The sequence below is a fragment of the Aspergillus luchuensis genome, chromosome 1 (assembly GCF_016861625.1).
Source record: "Aspergillus luchuensis IFO 4308 DNA, chromosome 1, nearly complete sequence".
In the NCBI taxonomy this organism is placed as follows: Eukaryota; Fungi; Ascomycota; class Eurotiomycetes; order Eurotiales; family Aspergillaceae; genus Aspergillus; species Aspergillus luchuensis.
This window is the reverse complement of record NC_054849.1, coordinates 5,788,071-5,806,619: the sequence shown is the minus strand read 5'-3', so window position 1 is coordinate 5,806,619 and position 18,549 is coordinate 5,788,071. Positions and strand designations below refer to the sequence as shown.

Sequence of the window (18,549 nt, the reverse complement as noted above, 5' to 3'; positions counted from 1 at the left end):
ATTCTCCATACAAAGCCTTGTTTTGTTGTTGGTATGCAACAACGAAGGCAGACACCAACCAGGGCGGGCAGGGCGTAAGAGAAGCCGTGATTCGTATCAGTAGCAGCCCGGTATGAAGTAGACGATGATAGCGATACGCCATATTGAAGGGTCTTTTTATCATTCCGGAAATACATAGTCGTTTTGTAAGACAAAATGGGGGTAGATATGATGCCAGGTTTATTGTTCTCACACCATCATGTATGTTCCTCGCAAGTCGAACCGGACCACATCACGCCGAGAAGAGAAACACTTATAACATCATGAGATATCAGAGAGAGCACTACCTTCATATCCATCTTGATCCTCTGGAATTTGGTATATTCAGAGACGAATTCGAGCGATGCATTGGCGACGTTGTTTTCCTTCTCGCTGATTTGTACAGACTCTGCATTGCTTGCTAGATGGTATGCTGCACGCGGATCAGTTCGTTCACATGATCGCTGTTTTATTTGTATGTTTGGTATATGGAGACGAAAGAGTCACCCCTTTCGGTTTATGTAACTTGCGACTCGGCTGTAAGCTTATGCTGCAACGACGGTGTGAGCTTGATGTCGCCACGGTATTTGTGCTGTTCAGACAGTTGGTAGTGGAAAGTTCCTCCTTCATCATGGGTTATATATCGAAGACATATGGATGGATGTATGGTGTCTTTTTCTTCGACTGGGTTATAATGTAGACATTTTGACTCGAAGCCATCAAAGCATCACTGCTCGTCTAGAGGGTGGTATATTTTCTTTCTTTCGTCATTATACGTATATCAAAGACAAGAGAACTGCTTTGTAGTTGAATCTGGATTGACAGCGGGAGACAAGCGGGAGATGAGGCAAGGAATCTCCAATCATGGGAATTCTCGCTCTCCCGTTGTTACTCTATTCAACAAAAGATTCCAGTATAAGTCTGTCAGCTACAGCTAGCTTAATAGGCCCTTGCGGGCTACGGTACTGGCCCAAAAAATGGGAAATTGGTCCATGACGCGCGGGTCACGGCTCCGTAGCCTTCTCAGGGATTGATTTGCGATGAGTGTACTAGAGACCTCAAAGAGAGCTTCAGATCGGAAAGAGTGGAAGTTAGTAACTTCTATGAAGTTGGAAGCAACCAGAACCACCCGTCCCCGAATTGACAAATGGTGCTTCGGAAATTTTTGCGTCTTCTTGCCTGCTTCCGTAGGTCTGGATGTTGAGCCTGGCTTGTATAGTTTTTGTCTGCTTGATCTTGTCAATGATAGTTCCAGCCTTGAGAAGTTGTAACTTTATTCTATCCAAGGAGGGTTATCTTTGGACTGTCCGGTTGTAGAGAGTAGCAGGGTCGGTTCGACTGAAAGCTTTTGTGTATGGTAGTAGAACTCGAAATCAATTCGGACACGAGATATTTCCCGGTTGCTGACTCTTTTTCTTTCATGCTGTCAAGGGAGAGTATTGAAAAAAGAAGGTATTATGACGCCAATCCCAGAAGACATGGATCACCAGGATCAGCAAGTAGATGTTGATGTTGATATTGATGATCAATGTCGAGATATCTCTTCGGCTGTATTTAGACACTTCTTCTTGCGTCGATTACTCGTATCGAAGAATAATTGGCCAGCTCTTTTCCCTGTGCCCTGCTCGTATGGAGGAACAAAACGGATTGATGGACGGCAGGGAAAGGTAATAGTGTCAAATGAGACTGATGATTCGCAACCGTGTCTGGTATGGATGCCAACTAGTATATATAAACACCGTATCTCGAGCCCCTGCACAATGGTTTGACACTTCTCCTCGACCATACTTCCATTAATCATGAGCGAAGGGAGTCCGTAATAATTAAAAACGCGAAACAAGGCAAGGTTCGCCAAGGTCATGGATCAGAACTTCTGATCTGACTCAGCCAGAGTAACTCGAATCATGATCTTCTCCTTTCCTGACAGTCTCTGTGTCTTGGTAGGTGTAGTATATATATATATAAGTAATTCCTGGATCAGCAAGCAGACAGTATCTGTCCCAGTCCTTCTTTTTCGCACCATCTAAGGGAAACAAGGGACCAAGGTGCGAATAATCATTTACTCTGCGTACTCCTCATCTTCAATAGGACCACAGTCGCAAGGGGCCTGCCGAGTTCATTGGATGTCGTGCCACTTCGTCAATGCTGTTTATTCCGACGAGCCAGCCCCAGATCATGGACATTCACTGTTGTGTATTCCACAAAGGTTCGGTCTGATCGATCTTGGTAACGACTTTTGCTTGTCTGATCGATAGGCTCTTATAAACTCGGGTAAGCATCGCGACATGAAGATTGACATACTCATAATGCTCGATACTCCCATTTGTCGAGAGTGGGTATTCTTCCACAATCACTTGTTCTCCAGCTCTTAATATCAGACAGCAACTAACTCCAGCAAGCCAACCGGAGAGGTTGTTATTTGAATAACAACGGGGGCTTAGTATATAAGCTTTCGAAAGGCCAGTCCCTGAGACAAGAACCACCACTTTGCACAAGTGATCTGAAGGTCAGGGCAACAAAGGATACGGGAGTCACAGGATCCAGGAAACCCGCATCTGCTATCACAAATAGTCCGTCTCCCTGCCTTCTTATCTTATGTTTATTCTCTATGCTGACGTTCTTCAGAACAGGCCATCGCATGCGCAGAAGCACACTCACACCCAATCTTTGAGAGCATCATATTGTAGCGAGGCGAATGGTGGTGCAAATCGCATGTCGATCCTACGTCAGTTGTGAAATGGAAAGAAACGATATCAGACTTGGAAAGCATCGCTCTGATGTCCTGTCTGCACCTTCAAAAGGATATTCGTAAAAGGGGTAGCTGGACTGTGTTGCTGGCGGAATGGAGTATTCTGGGATGAGCTTGTACTCTCGCGAGAACAGAAGCATTTTTCGAGAAGAAAAACATCTCATGGTGTTGCAGGGGCTTTCCCTCAAGGTCGGAGAATCGTGTGGAAGTACTCAAGCTTGGCTCGGGCTCCTCGAGTGACGAGCATCGATGAAAGAAGTCATTAAAAACGATGCTCAAGGAGGTAGTGAATAAGCTGGGTAGTAGCAAAATAACAGCTTGTTGTAGAAGAGACATTTGTAGCATGTTTCCTTCTAGTCAAGGGGTTTGGGAAAGGTATCTCAGGGAGCTTCTCAACGACTCAACTCGACAAGTTTCACACTGTCCTGGAGCTCTCCACTGCAACCACTAGAATTTTTCTCTTCGATCTTTATTTTGTGGTTCGTTCTTCATATTCATGGCTCTTGTGTAGGGGCATCGTGTTCTCTACCCTATATTTCTTCGGCTAACCACGACGGTTGTAGATGGGTCGGTTCGTTAGGCATTTCTTGCCGTGCAAGACACAGCCCCCTATTATCGACAAAGCAGTCAAATAGCTCCGCCCTCTTATTCTCTGTCTGCCTCTTTTGGCCTGGTAAGGTTCTATATATCCGTATGTCATTTTGCAGACCCCATGGCGTGTCAGTTTACGGCAAATAGCACCCACAAGAATTCGTACCTTCTTCGGTACTAGTTGCCACAGCTCCAGAGGGAACAACCTGCCTTTGTCAGGCGAAGAGATCTGAAGGCTGCTTTCTGCTGGTTAGTCCAGGCTCTCAACTAAAGAAGACGATGCAGTGCTGTGTTAATCACGTTTTCTTCGAATCCCTCCAGGAGGTCCACAGTTTCCAAAGCGCTGTTTTCTTGGTTTAGGATCTATCGAAGCAGCATTTGGATACCGCGTGCGTGGCCTCTTGGGAAAGAAAGGGAAGATGCTATCATGGATGTGTATGCGATCAATGTCCAGACCAAACCGGGCCCGGGCGCTGTTCATGTATGGATTTGTTGGGCTCATGGATCAGAGCTCGTGTTTGGCAAGGCTTCAAACCAATGTCATTAGTTGGAGGCTGTTGTACCTTTACTGTAGGACTTTATGCAGCTTGATGTGTTCCAGTTGCACCTCTACCTTCAGAGATGTCGGACATCCAAGCCCTGGACGATATTGGCTAGATGGTTGGCCACACTGTTAGGGATGGCAAAGGAAGCATAGACGAACAAGAAGCAACATGGCTAAGAAGTGGAGATATAGCAATCTTGTTATCCCATAAATGTCTTAACATTCTGAATGCTGTTCATCGTTCAATATTGCGTGCTCCAGCGACTTTCTGTGCTTCTCCGCTTGATATAACATTACTGCTTGTCTTTTCTGTTTTGATGGTCGGCGTCTGGTGCGTGTTATGACACGTTCATTGATCTCATTGTACTCAACTTCGGTAACCGCCACAGCCAGCTTCTTTCAGGCTTGGTTGTGCTGACTCCCGAGCAGTCCGGTTGTCAGGATTCTCATTCCGACATATAATTGACTCGGAGCGAAAGAGATCGTAGATATTATATTGGTGGAAGCGTTGTGATCACCTATGGGTCCGTGAAGCCGACGTGAAGTTCCTCAGCAGTCAACTCGTCATCGGTCATCTCATCGTCGGTCACCCCATCATCGGTCATCTCGCTATCGTTAGTCGACTCATTACTCGCTTTTATATACCAACCACTTCAAAGGGGAACGTTGAAGAACTGCGCGATGTGCCGCAACTCCGCCTCTCCACCCAGCACAGACCCATATGTCCATCGAAGGTCAGTTCTCTGGTCGCAGGCACCTGTATGTCTCTCTAGTCATCTTTGGTATACACTGTGGAGAATATTCCATTGATGAGACGGCATCGACACGACTGATGCAGCGACACGCCAGGCATAGTGATTGAGCTCAAGCCGAAGAACCTTGAATTGAAAAGAACAGAGCCATTTATATGGGAATGGGCCGCTTTCTTTTTCGCTATTCTTCGTGTCGCTAAAGCAGGATGATGTATTGTGTATTATATAGGTTGTTTATATAGTGTTGAGGGGGCGAACGCCCCCTCTCTTGCTCGGTGATGGTTTATATATTAGAAACTCTGATCAGACTGTGTTTGCTGATGATGAAAGAAAGACTGGATGAGTAGCAGGGCCGTGGCTGTTTATATAGGAGTGGGTGGGCCTTGAGCTACCGGTCCACGGGGGAAGTTTCCTGTGTACAACAGGGTATTCCCTTGAGGGGCCGGGACTTTCCATGACTCTGGCAGCCTCCTTGAATGGCTAGAAGCACTTAAATATTTGGAATTTCCCGGTAAATCTTCGCAGAAGTCACCATCTGTGTGGTGGAGATTCCAAATAGGTTGGGAAATCTGGACACCGAGTCAGTCAGGCATGACCCGATTGCGTCATCATTTGATGAAGCATTTCTCTGGATGTATTCATAAGCCAAATTTAATGCTGGCTGTTTATTCGAATAACCCTGATTTACTGTAGTCCCTATGATATGCTGTACGACATGGGTTGTGAATGCTATTGCTTTTCGCACATAATGTTATTAGTAGACATATGCAAGTGAAATGTTGATAACAAATTCAGTTTGTGAAGAGTCACCTAAGAAGATCACAAACGCTATACCTAGTACTATACATTCAAAATATTTAGTCAAGAGCTTCTCCTCAGTCCTCATTAGTCATTGTGATCACATAACTAAATGAAGTAAGATCCCACATGATGCCGAAAGCCTAGATAATCAAGATAAAGTGAACCACCGGGAAGGAAGAGCGGAACACCACTCACTCACTGTCAATCAATGCATCAACCACCACTTTAAATCCAACCTCAACTCCAGCAATTACCCAGTCAGACTAAGAAACAGTCCGCCATTCTTACTACTTCTCTACTTCCATCTATCCCAAGAGAAGAATACATCCACAATAATAATGCCCCGACCATGACCCCCGCCCACCCTCATCCCCAACAATAGACAGACACACACATCAATTACCACCAAAACGCGTGTGTGACGCGTGAACTTATCCACCAAATCACATCCAACACAACACCAGAAATGAACCACCTCGACCTTCCTCCTCTATCTACTCAAGATCCTCGTATGTATACCATCTAACACATTTTTTTTTTTCAATGAAGAACTAAAACTAACCAACTACTCACCAGACCGCGTAATCTCCTTCCCGGCCTCGCAGTCCCTGCACGCGTCGACCGCGTTCCCGGATGCTGCTGCCTCAGGCAGAAAGGCCATACCGACTGGGCTGGTCGCGTTGGATGAGGCGATCTCTATCTCTGCCCCGGTGATATCGACGACGTCAAATGAGCGAATACGTGAGTTTACTGAGGGGAAAGGAGAACAGCTAAAGGGGTTGCCGGTTGGTCATGTTACGGAGGTGTTTGGGCCGCCGGGGGCGGGGAAGACTATGTTGGGGTGAGTTTATATTTCTCTATATTGATCTAATGGTGGTTTGAGTGGAGCGGGTGGTGGGTAGTATGGTATTGTGTGTGTGTGTGTGTGTGTGTGTGTGTGTGTGCTGATGAGTGGTGATAGGTTGAATGCTGCCGCTGGTGCGCTGGGGAGGGGGGAAGGGGTTGTTTGGATAGGTAGGTTTGATCTATTGCTTGTGTTTTATTTGGGTGTATTTGTGATATGAGTTAATGGTTTGTTCTTTGGGGTGATTGAAGATACGGCATCGCCGCTTCCTAGGCCTCGACTGCGCAAACTGCTCGAGTTGCAGTCTCCTGCTTCATCGTCATCTCCCAGGTCCTTGACGACGGAAAATCTAACGTATATTCGTGCCCCCACGCTCCCTCATCTCCTCTCCCTCTTCCATCATCCACCTGTCTCTTTTCCACCCCCAAACACAACTCTCCTTGTCATAGACTCTGTCTCTGCCCCTTTCACTCCTTATTTCCCTAACCCTAGTGATATCAACCAACCGCAGCAAGCGCAGAGGGATGTCCAGAAATGGCTCACAACGCGCAAGTGGAACGTGATTAGCGATCTGGCTGCTCAATTGGTGAAGTTCGCAAGCAGGGCGAACCTGGCTATCTTGGTTATCAACCAAACGCATACCCGGATTCGGGGACAGGTGAGGGCAACGCTGTCGCCCATATTGAGTGGAAGGGGGTGGGAATCGTGCGTTCGTGCTCGGATCGGGGTTTATGGTGACTTTGGGTATGGTGGGGATGGCGGGTGGGTGAGGGTTGCCGAGGTCATGAAGAGGGATGGGAGGCTTGTCACTGTTAGGGACAAAACAACCGTAGTGCCCTTTCGGGTTGCAAATGTGAGTTCTTCTTTGATCTCCTCTGTCGATTATTTGCTTGGCCGTAGGTGTGTTGACTTGTCGACTAGGATGGATTGTATGCTGTTGAAATGGGGCTCGAAGGTAATGAAGAGGATGGCGTCGCCGTAAAAGTCAGGGAGAAGCAAGCACAGGATGAAGATGCGCTTGAACCGGAAGAACCTTTAGAAGAGGAACCGGTGGAGGAGGAAGAGCCAGAGCTCGAAGATTACCAAGCACAGGACGATTCCGCACAAGAAGAGCTTGCACCCGACCCTGCACCAGAAGAGCCTGTACCAGGAGAGTCTGCACAAGAGCAACCTGCACCAGAAGAGCCCGTAATTGAAGCGTTGGTGCATGAAGTGCCTGTGTACAATGAGTACACACAAGAGCACTTAGAGAAGATACAGACCCAGGAGATTCAAGCACAGAAAAAGCAAGCACAAGATGTCCACTCCGACCCAGCTCCCGATACTGCAAGCCAGCGAAAGCGAAAGGCAGAGGAGATTGCGGACAGCCAGGACGAGGAAGATTCGGAAGGGGTATTTGAGTAGGTCAAAGATGACGTGTTTTGTGAGCAGAGGATCAAAGGATTATCTGCCTCAGTATAGTGTTCTATATATACCCATTGTTTGAATAGGACGCATTGCATAGGTGCTGAAACCCGCTTTATGGCTCCCGCACCAATTCTATGAATGAGCTAGTCGATACATCACGAGTTGTGTGTCAGCAGTGATCATCATTTGGCCGCTGAACCCAAGCTGAAAGCTCTCTCATTGTCACGAGTTTTCCAGTGTCCATGTTGATGTTTCTATGCGTCCCATTCGCGTATCCTGTGCCTGGCACACAAAACGGTGTGCGGCTGGATACACTTTCTCCAGCCGATGCTAGGCTCCGATCCGGAGCGCTGGTAGTTTCTCGGTCCAAAGAATAGAGATTGATGTCCCGATCGATCGATATCGGCCGGCGGTTCTGTACCACAGCAACGAGTCGGCCCAAAACAGCGAATTCAAGCTTCAGCTTAATACTGTATATCGCTCCTTTCAGCGTGATCTGCACAGCATAGAAGCTGGCATACTCAAGACCCAGTAATACGAGGTCCATAACCAGCATAGCGACGTTGATCCAGATCAACTGATACATGATTTTTTGGTTCTCACGGACAAGACATATCCGCAGCATTAACAAAGTCTCCCACATGTATAGTCCAGACAGAACGATCTCCTGGATGGTAAGGCCGGTCATCTGAACCTTCTCCATGATATTGTATCCAATCACCCAGGCCGGCTGTTCATCACCGACAGCATTGGATCCGTACGTGAGGACTGTCGTGGGTACATGTAGGAGGAATACATTCGCAATAATCATGTACAGCACCCGCTGTAGGATGCGCTCGTCGCAAATGACGAGGTGGAGTCGTGAGTACAGGACAACCGCCTGGCCCGTGACCATGACCCACCAGCCGATACTGAGTATAGTGACAGAGAGATTCGAAGGGGCTTGCGTAAAGAACTTCATGATAAAGCCCAATGTGTATGGTAGCACGCCTGCGCAGCCCGATAACAGCAGGCTCCAAAAGTATAGGCCCTTCCATCGTCGGAAGGTCGATAGGACCATGACAACTAGCTCAGCCACATTGTAGCAGGCAATGGCCATGAAGAATAACAAAGTGGCTTTGAAGGCACCACCACTGCTTGCGAGCTCGCCGCTGATGCCATCCAGCGGGTCTTTCGTAGATGATACGGACATAGTAGTTAAAATATGCGAAATCAGGGAAACACAGAATTAGCATTCCGTGTGCACGAGCCGGGTATCGATAGCGCCAGCGTCACAGGCTATACTGAAAAGCCAACCGAAGTCAAGACCACAACGCCAATGGCCACCAGAGCAAATTGCAGATCAAGCTTCCCACGCTCAGCTCTCACCTAATTGAATGTCGTCGTCGTAGGCAGTTCGCCGTCTCTGAGTACCCGCGCCATCAATGTCGAGTCTTGTGGTCAGAGTACCATCCACATGTTCTCAGCCTTGGAACAAACGAGTCGCAACCATCAATCAAGCTCACGGTAGCGTCAGGCATCAATAGATATCCCAAGAAGGAAAGGTTATCGAATTGGAGTCTGCACAACACACCGCATCCAGGGTCCTGACGTGGTACAACTATCCAGAGTAGTCGATAAAGTCCGGGCCACCTCTGACAGAGTTTCATCTAATGCCCTAGCGCCGTCAGATCTGGGGAAGTGGAAGGATGCGAAGCTAGTTGCCAGTGGTGGAGGGGCTTGGGGTTTGGGGGCAGATCAAGCTTGGGCCACGGCGAGGGTGGACGATGGTTAGAATGTCAACTCAGGGACGAGCGGACGATGTTTTGAGGAAGCCTTGTCCGATCGGCGAGCTGGATGACAGGTAAAATCGCCATTGTTGAGTCCCCGCTTAGGCTTGCTGGTCTTAGTCATTGCTTTTGCTGCGGAGAAATTGGTGGAAGGAATGGCGTCGGCGATCACTAGTCAAGATGGCTGGCGCTGATGGACGTGTGACTGCTGCAGTGACCCGCCCACTGACAATCAACAGGTCCAACGCCAGAATTGCTTCTGTGTAAACGCCCAGGTTTCCCCCGAAGCTAGATTGGCCATTGCCATTTTGCAGGAAATAAAAAGGACGGACTGACTACGACGTTACAATGGGGGCTCTATGGGTCCAGTCCATCCTGCAGATGCTGTGTGGCCTGCAGGCCCAAAGCCCAGCAGCCCAATTACTGGGTTTAGGAAGATAGGTGCAGTCGTGCAATTTCATTGACAATAGCATTCATTTCCGATCAGGTTTTTGAAGTATTACTGGCGAGTCTAGAACCGCCCAATATTTCGTCAGGTTCCAGGGTCACTCCTGAAAACCCACCATTCAGCTCCCCGGTTTCTGCGTGGCTGGGACGCCCTGTCATATCGTGGGAACCTCGCAAGACTTGAGTCGTGTCTATTATACTACAAGGCTCATATGTCAAGATCTGTATCGATCTATGGGGTACTTCATAGGTTGGTGAGATAGTCCTCAATCTCCTCCTTACTCAGCTTCCTGAAACGGGGTCCGCGCGATCCTTCAACACCCTCATAACCAAGCAGATGATCGGCAGGAGGGCCAACAATGCCTGTTATCGTCAGCATGATAGTAACAGATCTGCCAGATGTGAAACTCACCAATTTCTATCGTATCACCGTTCATCTCTCCCTCAATAGTCTCCTTCAAAGTCAGGAGAGCAATGTGAATGGCATCTTCCAGCTCGAGACCTTCGGTGTAACGTTTCTCAAGGAATGTCTTTGCACTCGTCGCATGTCTTCCGATGGCCGTGGCCTTCCACGGATAGTAACTGCCACTGGGGTCGACCTGGTACAAACTGGGGCCGCCCTTCAAGATACCACCCGTCTTGCCGGTTGCTTTCTTAGGCTCGTCCTCGCCATCACCCCGCTGAGCCTCCCCCGATTCAGGCTCAACGCCCTCGTCCCAGCCAGCAATCAACAAGCTGACACCGTACGGTCGGACACCACCAGACTGAGTCGCTTCTTGAACAACTCGGGCAACGTCCTGCACTAATATCCGGGTAGGGGGGTATTCGTTATAGATGCGCTTGTAGCCAGTGTGAGAAACCTTGCGGGCCCGGTCCACGAGCACACGGTAATCTGGGCCCATTCCGGCGTAGACCATGCCGATGTCGGGTGTGATCAGGGAGATCTTGGAGAGGGAAGGTGGGTCAATGAGAGGCGAGTTCGCTTTCTTTTCGGTTGCCAGAACAATTCCGTTGGTAGCTGTTGAGTAGCAGAGGTCATCAGTAGCTATTCGAAGCTAGGCCGAGTGGATCAGAGCTATGTCATACCTTTGATGCCCAGAGCAGTTACACCCTGGTTGACAGCGTTCAAGGCATATTCTACAACTCGTTAGCACGTTTATGTAAACAGCTAACAATAGGTAGCTGTCTTCATTACCAATCTGAACCAGCTTTCCGCTGAGCAATGTTAGCAAGGACCCTAGCTATCGAGCAGTGAGCTTCTCTTACCTGGGGGAGAACGTGGTCAGAGAAAAGGAGTAGCGATCAGCCATGAGTGCGTCTCTCCACAATTACAAGCTCTAGAGGGTATGAAAATGTGCAGAAGTGATGGATGAAAGGTGGACAGAGATGGGATGAGGTCGTGGGGGATCAAGAATGGAGCTACCCTCAAGGACAGCAGGCGGCAGGATGTTGACGCAGCAGCAGCAGCACCGCCGGCTGGTTCGGCGCCAAGCCGCGCCTCGGGCGGTGACGGTAGGCGAGCGGCTAGTGCGGTTACGGCACGACTTCTTCTCCACATCGCCTTTTTAAGCTGGCCTCTTTTTCCCTCACCCACTTTTCCCTCTTTTTTCTCCTCGTCCTCGCGCATCTCTCGACACAGACGCCTGCCAATTTCTGCTAGAGGTTCTCAGATCGCTGGTAGGTCTGAGAATCATATTATGCCATTAGCTCTGAGACTGTTCGGGCAAAGGCAGAATGGACCTGCGCAATGAGCCGCTCTGGCAGTGGCCTTCGAGCTCTGCCTCCGTCTCAGCTTCGGACCCTGACTTTAATGTAAGGCAGAGTCCAGAAGATGTTGCTGGACCTGATGAACCTTCGCAATCTTCAGGCGAGACTTCCGAAAAGCATTACCCTCCTCGTACATGTCGCATCTGCCTGGAGACCGTCTACCCTACCTTCCCTCCTCCATCCGAACACCTGCCTGGGTTTCTCCAGTCCAAGCAACGCGTGACATACCAGTCCTCAGACCCGGAGTCGGGTCGGTTGCTCCGCCCTTGCAAATGCAAAGGATCCTCACGTTATGTGCATGAGGGATGTCTACAACTTTGGCGACATGCGGACCCAGGCTATGGCAAGAGGAATTACTGGCACTGTCCGACATGTGGCTTCCACTATCGCTTAGAGCGCCTCCGATGGGCACACTGGATCAGTAGCCCATTGACGCAGCTTGGACTTACTTTAATTATTCTAATGTTGACTGTATTTTTACTTGGTTTTATTGCTGACCCGATCATTAATCTATACGTGGACCCTATGGACCCCATTATCCGCTCGGACTACTGGGATACACGCCCTGTGTCGAGTATATTACCTGACAATGAAGAGGCTTCCTGGACCGAGCACTTCATCAAGGGGCTAGCCTCTTTGGGCTTCCTGTCTTTCATCAAGGCTGTGTTTGCGCTTTCTTCATGGCATGGATTGACACTGCGCGGCACAGGGATGTTTGGTGGCGGAAGGAATTCTGGCCGCAACCGGGTCGCGTGGTTGGTCATCGTCATCGGTGTTGGTAGTTTCCTTTGGGTATGTTTATTCATGATTTCTTATTCATTTTCAACTTCTGACCGCGAATACTAGGCCGTCTACAAAGGTGTAAGAACATGGAGCTGCAGGGCTTTAGAAAAAGCCGGAGAGCGAGTCATGGATGTTCCGTTGCCCGACGACGAGGATGAAGATGATCAAGCCTCTGCTGAAAAGTCCGAGGAAAGTAAGAAGGAAGACTGACCCTGGTCCGACGTATGTCATCTACAGTCATGAACCTTCGTATCCAAATTTGTTTTTGTTTCTTTAAGTGCTCTATTCGCTGGCGATATCCACGCACTACTTTGAGTTGTCACACTCCTTATCAATGAGGTGCCAATCAGTCACTGTGCGAAGAACGAGGCAGACCCTCGCTAACCTCACAGATCATGTCTGTTTAAGTAGTGTGGCTGGCGAGGACGTTTTGTTCTTTCCTTTTCACCTGCTTAGTTTCCGCAGTCATGACTGGAGGGAGGGTCAAACTGCATCTCTATTAAACTAGACGCTCGATTCTTTCTGTAAGCGTCATGGATTGAGATGCGGTACACTCATGATATGTAGTTTCATATACCCTGAATGTTATCACCTTGTGCCTTTAATGACATTCTTAAGTACGTACTAGTTTCCCGAGCCAAGCTGTGCCGGTGGGCAAATTGTAATGAGACTTGCTCAATAACGAAGATCGAGGCAATCCTGCTTCTGACTTGATCTCGCCACTACAAGGGGTTCTTTAGTGCCCAAGAGTAGGGACGCCCAACTCTGAGTATCCGCGTATCTTCTCAGGGGTATCTGCCCACTGCAGATCATGACCTATTCGAAGACCAATCATCGTAGACTCATTTACTAGCGATAGCACCACGTTCACGCAATCTTCCTTCTAAATGTAGACTTTCTTGGTCCTTTGCCCATGCCATCATCACCAAGTTCAGTTCTCATAGATAGTGCTTGAGCCGAACCACGGGAAGGGCCGTTCCGCCAGTGGTTGATCCACTATACAACGCCCAACTATTAATTCATAAGACATGCAGTTATTTGCGGCCATCAACTTTGCAATGCAATTGACGACCTATTGTGGGTGGGATTTCAGGACGACACTAGGTCGGTCTCATTCCGATTGAGAAATTCCGTATAGGAATATTTCCCCCTCGATTTATGGCGTTGAGCCCTAGTAGTCTTCATCTGTTCTTCATGTCAATGAAAGCAAACCATTGGGTAAGCTCATACCCCTACTTCTGCCAGAGGAAGGAAGCAATTCGTATAGACATGAACCACATGTATAACGGATTGGTTCAATATCATGCCCGCTATTGCAACTTCTCAGGCCAACAAAAACAACCTCGAACGGTCAAATATAGCCGTTATAGTAGATAGTCACATCAAGTTAATTTCCGTCCCTGTGCCCACAACCGCTGTTCCTGTGATCCCAGCCGCACGGTCAAGTAGTTCAAGGCGTTGACAGCAGAATACACAGTGAATCTTTTATTGCTTAGTCGTCGCCGAGATCGCATGGCCCGCTTTGATAAGTGTTCTCACGAAGATGATCTCTCAGTGTTCTTCTTCTTCTCTCGTCATCCCTCTCATCCCATATCATCATATTCAGTCTTTCTCAAAATACTCAAGGCGTTGTGATACTGTGTGTGATCTCTCTTCTGCAAGAGCAGTTGTGCATGGTTCTCTATCACGCAGGCAGTTGCTCCAAGATCTCTGGTGTTCATGAACACATCTGAGCAATTGTGACATATTCTGTTGCGGCTCTCTCTTCCAAGCTCCCAGTGTACTTTTTGCACAGTTCTAGGACACGCGACCACCTGCCTATCATGGCATCTGCACTCACAGGCAGTGGCACTCTCTCCGCCAAGTCGAGCATAGAGTCCTGTATCCGTGAGCTCTACCGCCACCACATCGCATATCTTGAGGGGTATCCCGAGCAAGCCCAGGATGAAAACAAGGGGATGGTCTCACCTATCGAAACCAACAACGAGATTTCTGCTATAGAGGCAACAAGCGCAAACATACCAGACAACAGAAGCGAGAGCATTGGGGAGCCCGGACCCTCAGTGAATGAGGAACCCATAGAGCCCACTCCGACCTTCATTACTCAAAACAACCCCAATTCTGGTCTCCCACTTCCTCTACACGTTAACACGGAGCGCTTCCCTGAATACTACAGGTCGTGTGAAAACCGTGACGCCCGCCAGAACAGGCAGGTTGAAGAATCATACAAAATAGCTATCTCCAAGATTTGCGACGAAGTCATCAGCTTCAGACAGATTGACTCGCTGGCAACTGCGCCTCTTCCCTTCACCATGACGGGTGACGAGGATACCATCAACGCGAGCACATTGACCAACGTATCCGAGACCCCTAAGATCGAGAGCCCCCCTACCCCGGCCTCGCAGTTGAACACCCACCACGCAGGAGTTGGCTCTGACTCGATTCCACTTGTTGCCGAGGAGCGCAAGAAGAGCACCATCGAGCACATGCGGAACATGACCAGCTCCGAACACATGAGCCTGACTACCAAAACACGCTTCATCGATATGAGCAACACTGTGCTTCGACTTGAGCTCCTCTTCTTTCGCAGACACGCTACTCCCATGGACCCAGTCCTCGGACTGACCAAAGACGAAGTCAAAGAGGTCATGCACCACTTAGAAGAGCTCAAAAAGTGCATCGGCATTGTGGACCACATCTTGCAACAAGAACTCACCTGGGCGCGCCGCGTTGAATATTCGGTCAAGCAGATTGCAGAAGATACGCAGTACAACGTGGTGACTCGGTTCAGAAACATGACGGAACTGATCCTTAAGTATGTCCTCCCCCTATCCCATTCTCTCACCAAAGCAAAACAGAAGCAAACTCAACTAACGCCTACCCTCATCAGCCATCTCAACAAGCCCCGCCCATCTGAGCGTGACCTTCTCACCGTCTTCCTGGACTTTTTCGACGCGCACATCTACACCGACTTCATGAATGACTATCAGCGTCAGCTTCCCGTGAAGGAGAACTGGAATCCCGTGCGCGTCGAGATGACCCGCGCCTTGATCGCAGTCTGGGATCTGATCAACCGGGCCATCGAGAGTTATGATGCCATTATCAGAGTCACGGTGGACATCAAGGAGCGGTACACGGAGCCTCACTACAGAGAGATGCAGGAGACTCCCCAGGCCTGGAGGAGCGCCATGCTCGCGCACCATATCGAGGGTGAACGTGAGCGGCAGCGCCAGGCTGCTCAGCGGGCAGAGGCCCGAAAGATTGCGTATGAGCAGGCGAAGGAGGAGAAACGCCGCGATGAAGAGAAGAAGAAGAAGGAGGAGGAGGAAGCGAAGACAGTGGTGGGGGTTAAAGATTACGTTCCTTTCACTGCGGAGATGGATCCTACGGTTAAGGTCCGGGACTTTGCGTATGAGGCGCTGGCTAAGGCTGAGCAGTCTGCTGTGTCTGGCTCTAAGGATGATGAGGAGTCGGATGATGGTTGGGTCTTTTGAAGGTGACTTTCAGGTTTGGATGAAGCTCATTTGACACTGGTTAGGTCATGAGGTGAACTAATTGAGATTGGTGTGAGAGAGGGAATTCTACGGATATGATACATATGCAAGAAGCAATGATTTCAAGATACCAATGAGAGAAGAGCGAACGCAAAGTGACGGATGAAAAGCGAAAACACAAAAAAAAAAAAAAAAAAAAAAAAAAAAAAAAAGAACAAAGAAAGAAATTAACAAAAAAAGATTGACAAGGATTGGGAGGTGGCCTGACAGAAAGAAGAGCAATTTTACATACTTACATACCTGATGTAGCAGAAGCTAGATAGATCTGAGGTGTATTCTAGTGAAACCATCATCATAGCTCGTCAGCCAGCCGAATACCATAGTAACTCCAATCCCAAAAACCCCACAAAAGTAAACAGTAAAATATCATCTCATTTCGTACATACTCAACTCATGACTAATTCTTAATCTTCGCATCATAATCCCTAAACGCTCCCAACTTAAACAACCTCGCCGCATTATCCCTCCCAATCTTAACCTTATCCACAAGATTCAACTCAGCGCCATCAAACCAAACACACGCATCCTCAAACGTCTCAAACGGATAATCAATGGAGAATAGAATGCGATCGACCCCGACCTCCGCCATACAGAAATTCAACGTAGTGGTGGAAAAGTGTCCCGACGTCGTAATCCAGATATTCTGAGCAAAATACTCCCGGATGGTCTTCTTACACGTCTCCGCTAATCCCAACAACTTCTTGCGATCCTCGAACCAATGGTTAATACGCCACATATCAAACGGAACATGTTCACCCAGATGACCCATGATGAGTTGCAGTTTGGGGTGCCGATCAAACACCCCGTTCGTCACCATCCCCAACACATGCAGACTGACGCCCTGCGCGAAGCTGAGCGGCGGCCCCACGAGCCATTTCCGATCTGCCCAGAGCTTCTCGTAGATGGTGCCGGTGGGGTTGCGCGGGTGCAGGTAAAGAGGCACGTCGAGTTCCGTGCATGTTTGCCAGAAGATGTCCCAGGAGGCGTTGTCGTAGAAGATCATGTCGTCGCCGTCGGGGCCGGCGCGTTGGGTGTCGTTGACGAGGGCGCCTCTGAAGCCGTAGGTTTGCACGCAGCGGCGGAGTTCGGAGGCGGCTTCTTGGGGGTTGTGCATGGAGAGAGTCCTTCAGTTGGGAATTAGAGTTAGTGAGGTAAGGTAGTATGTGGGGAAAAGGGGGGAGAATTTTACGCAAATGCGCCAAAGCGATCGGGTTTATCGCGGATCTGCTCTGCGATGTAGTCGTTGATTTCCACGGCTAGGGCTTGGGCCTCGACGGGATCCCAGATGTCTTGGACACCGGGGGCTGTGTAGGAGAGGATCTGGTATCCCACGCCGTATTTGTCGGCATGTTCGATGCACAGCTTGTTGATGTCGGTGATCTCCTTGACGTGGGTTTCGGGGTCGGTGGAGAAGAGACTGGCCCACCAGCGCGTCTTCTCTTCGAAGCGGGGAAGCGCGAAGGCTTCTTCGAGGGCAATTTTGCCAAGCATGTTGGGTGTAGTGATGTAGGAGTAGACGAAGAATAAAGATAAGCTGGGGTATTGTACAAATTGCTGGAGAAGAAGTGAGGAGTAAGGGCTACTTTATAAACTGGGTGATGCCATCATAGAGAGCAGAGGCGGGTCGGAAGCGGGTATGTTCCCCCTCTCGACCCTTTGCCGACCCATGGACTCTTTGGTCAAATAACATTAAAGTCTGTGGAGTATGGAGAGTGGAGATGGAGAGATAGTACCTGGATTTATCTATCCGTCTGCTGTTCCGATATGAAGTAGGAGTGTCTGCATCCGACTATGCGGATGAGAGCTATGGATTGACAGTGGAGCGGCCTACAGTCGGGTAGAGTGGATGTCGTCACTGTAGAGACTTGCAGACGTGCATTATCACCGGCCTATAGAACCCATGTCCCCTTGCCTTTTACAGTATGTCCTTTGACTAGTAACTGTCGGTATAGCTGGGATAATAGTCCAGATGTAGTCGGTTTAGGGATACCTGGCGCCATTGCGGAATGCGGGGTAAGACTGTGACGTCCAAGTTTCCTGGCACTCAACAGAAGCAGCTGTAAGGAGATCCGAACGGAAAAGCGGCATCAGAACCATCGGATGATCCAACACTGTTCTATCTATCCTGGAATGAGGATAGTAGCATCAGTGGTCTGGCTCCATCCGACGGGCCTGGCGCGATCCGACGGTGGAGTAAGAGCGACCCCGCACGCCAGTCAATGTCTAAGCGACGGCGATCCGGGGTTTTGAAGATGCGATGTGAGTCTCGGTAATCTTTTCCATCCTGGCTTTGTCTGTCACCCTTAATTCCCCAGAACATCCACAAGATTTAGATCTGAAATTTAAAATCGCCCCGGTGTTGACGGATGCAGTCCAGATGGAAGAGCAAAAGTATATTTGGCATCTAGGGTTGCATGGCCATGCGGATGTCAAAACCGCAATCCAAGATGGAGGGTGGCCTCATTGCAGCAAACGAGGCTTGTACAACCTCACTGTTGCCCACTGATTGCCCAGAATGCCATT

At 49.1% G+C, this 18,549-nt stretch overlaps 6 protein-coding genes across 6 annotated transcripts; 3 read left to right on the top strand and 3 right to left on the bottom strand.

The window, feature by feature from the left end:
* Positions 1-5,921: 5,921 nt before the first annotated feature.
* AKAW2_11955A (uncharacterized protein) lies at positions 5,922-7,703 on the top strand (the record flags this gene model as incomplete). Its single annotated transcript, XM_041684496.1, has 5 exons — positions 5,922-5,964; positions 6,032-6,296; positions 6,417-6,469; positions 6,551-7,152; positions 7,221-7,703. The coding sequence occupies 5 exons, from the start codon at positions 5,922-5,924 to the stop codon at positions 7,701-7,703; spliced, it is 1,446 nt and encodes a 481-aa protein (XP_041538675.1).
* A 172-nt stretch (positions 7,704-7,875) lies between these two features.
* Positions 7,876-8,898, bottom strand: AKAW2_11954S (uncharacterized protein; the record flags this gene model as incomplete). Its single annotated transcript, XM_041684495.1, has 1 exon — positions 7,876-8,898. The coding sequence occupies one exon, from the start codon at positions 8,896-8,898 to the stop codon at positions 7,876-7,878; it is 1,023 nt and encodes a 340-aa protein (XP_041538674.1).
* A 1,268-nt stretch (positions 8,899-10,166) lies between these two features.
* On the bottom strand, positions 10,167-11,232 carry pre8 (proteasome core particle subunit alpha 2; the record flags this gene model as incomplete). Its single annotated transcript, XM_041684494.1, has 5 exons — positions 10,167-10,285; positions 10,335-10,940; positions 11,009-11,059; positions 11,118-11,137; positions 11,189-11,232. The coding sequence occupies 5 exons, from the start codon at positions 11,230-11,232 to the stop codon at positions 10,167-10,169; spliced, it is 840 nt and encodes a 279-aa protein (XP_041538673.1).
* A 424-nt stretch (positions 11,233-11,656) lies between these two features.
* On the top strand, positions 11,657-12,682 carry AKAW2_11952A (uncharacterized protein; the record flags this gene model as incomplete). Its single annotated transcript, XM_041684493.1, has 2 exons — positions 11,657-12,481; positions 12,536-12,682. The coding sequence occupies 2 exons, from the start codon at positions 11,657-11,659 to the stop codon at positions 12,680-12,682; spliced, it is 972 nt and encodes a 323-aa protein (XP_041538672.1).
* Positions 12,683-14,295: 1,613 nt separating this feature from the next.
* On the top strand, positions 14,296-15,966 carry AKAW2_11951A (uncharacterized protein; the record flags this gene model as incomplete). Its single annotated transcript, XM_041684492.1, has 2 exons — positions 14,296-15,287; positions 15,363-15,966. The coding sequence occupies 2 exons, from the start codon at positions 14,296-14,298 to the stop codon at positions 15,964-15,966; spliced, it is 1,596 nt and encodes a 531-aa protein (XP_041538671.1).
* A 457-nt stretch (positions 15,967-16,423) lies between these two features.
* AKAW2_11950S (amidohydrolase family protein) lies at positions 16,424-17,517 on the bottom strand (the record flags this gene model as incomplete). Its single annotated transcript, XM_041684491.1, has 2 exons — positions 16,424-17,150; positions 17,216-17,517. The coding sequence occupies 2 exons, from the start codon at positions 17,515-17,517 to the stop codon at positions 16,424-16,426; spliced, it is 1,029 nt and encodes a 342-aa protein (XP_041538670.1).
* Between the last annotated feature and the right edge of the window lie 1,032 nt (positions 17,518-18,549).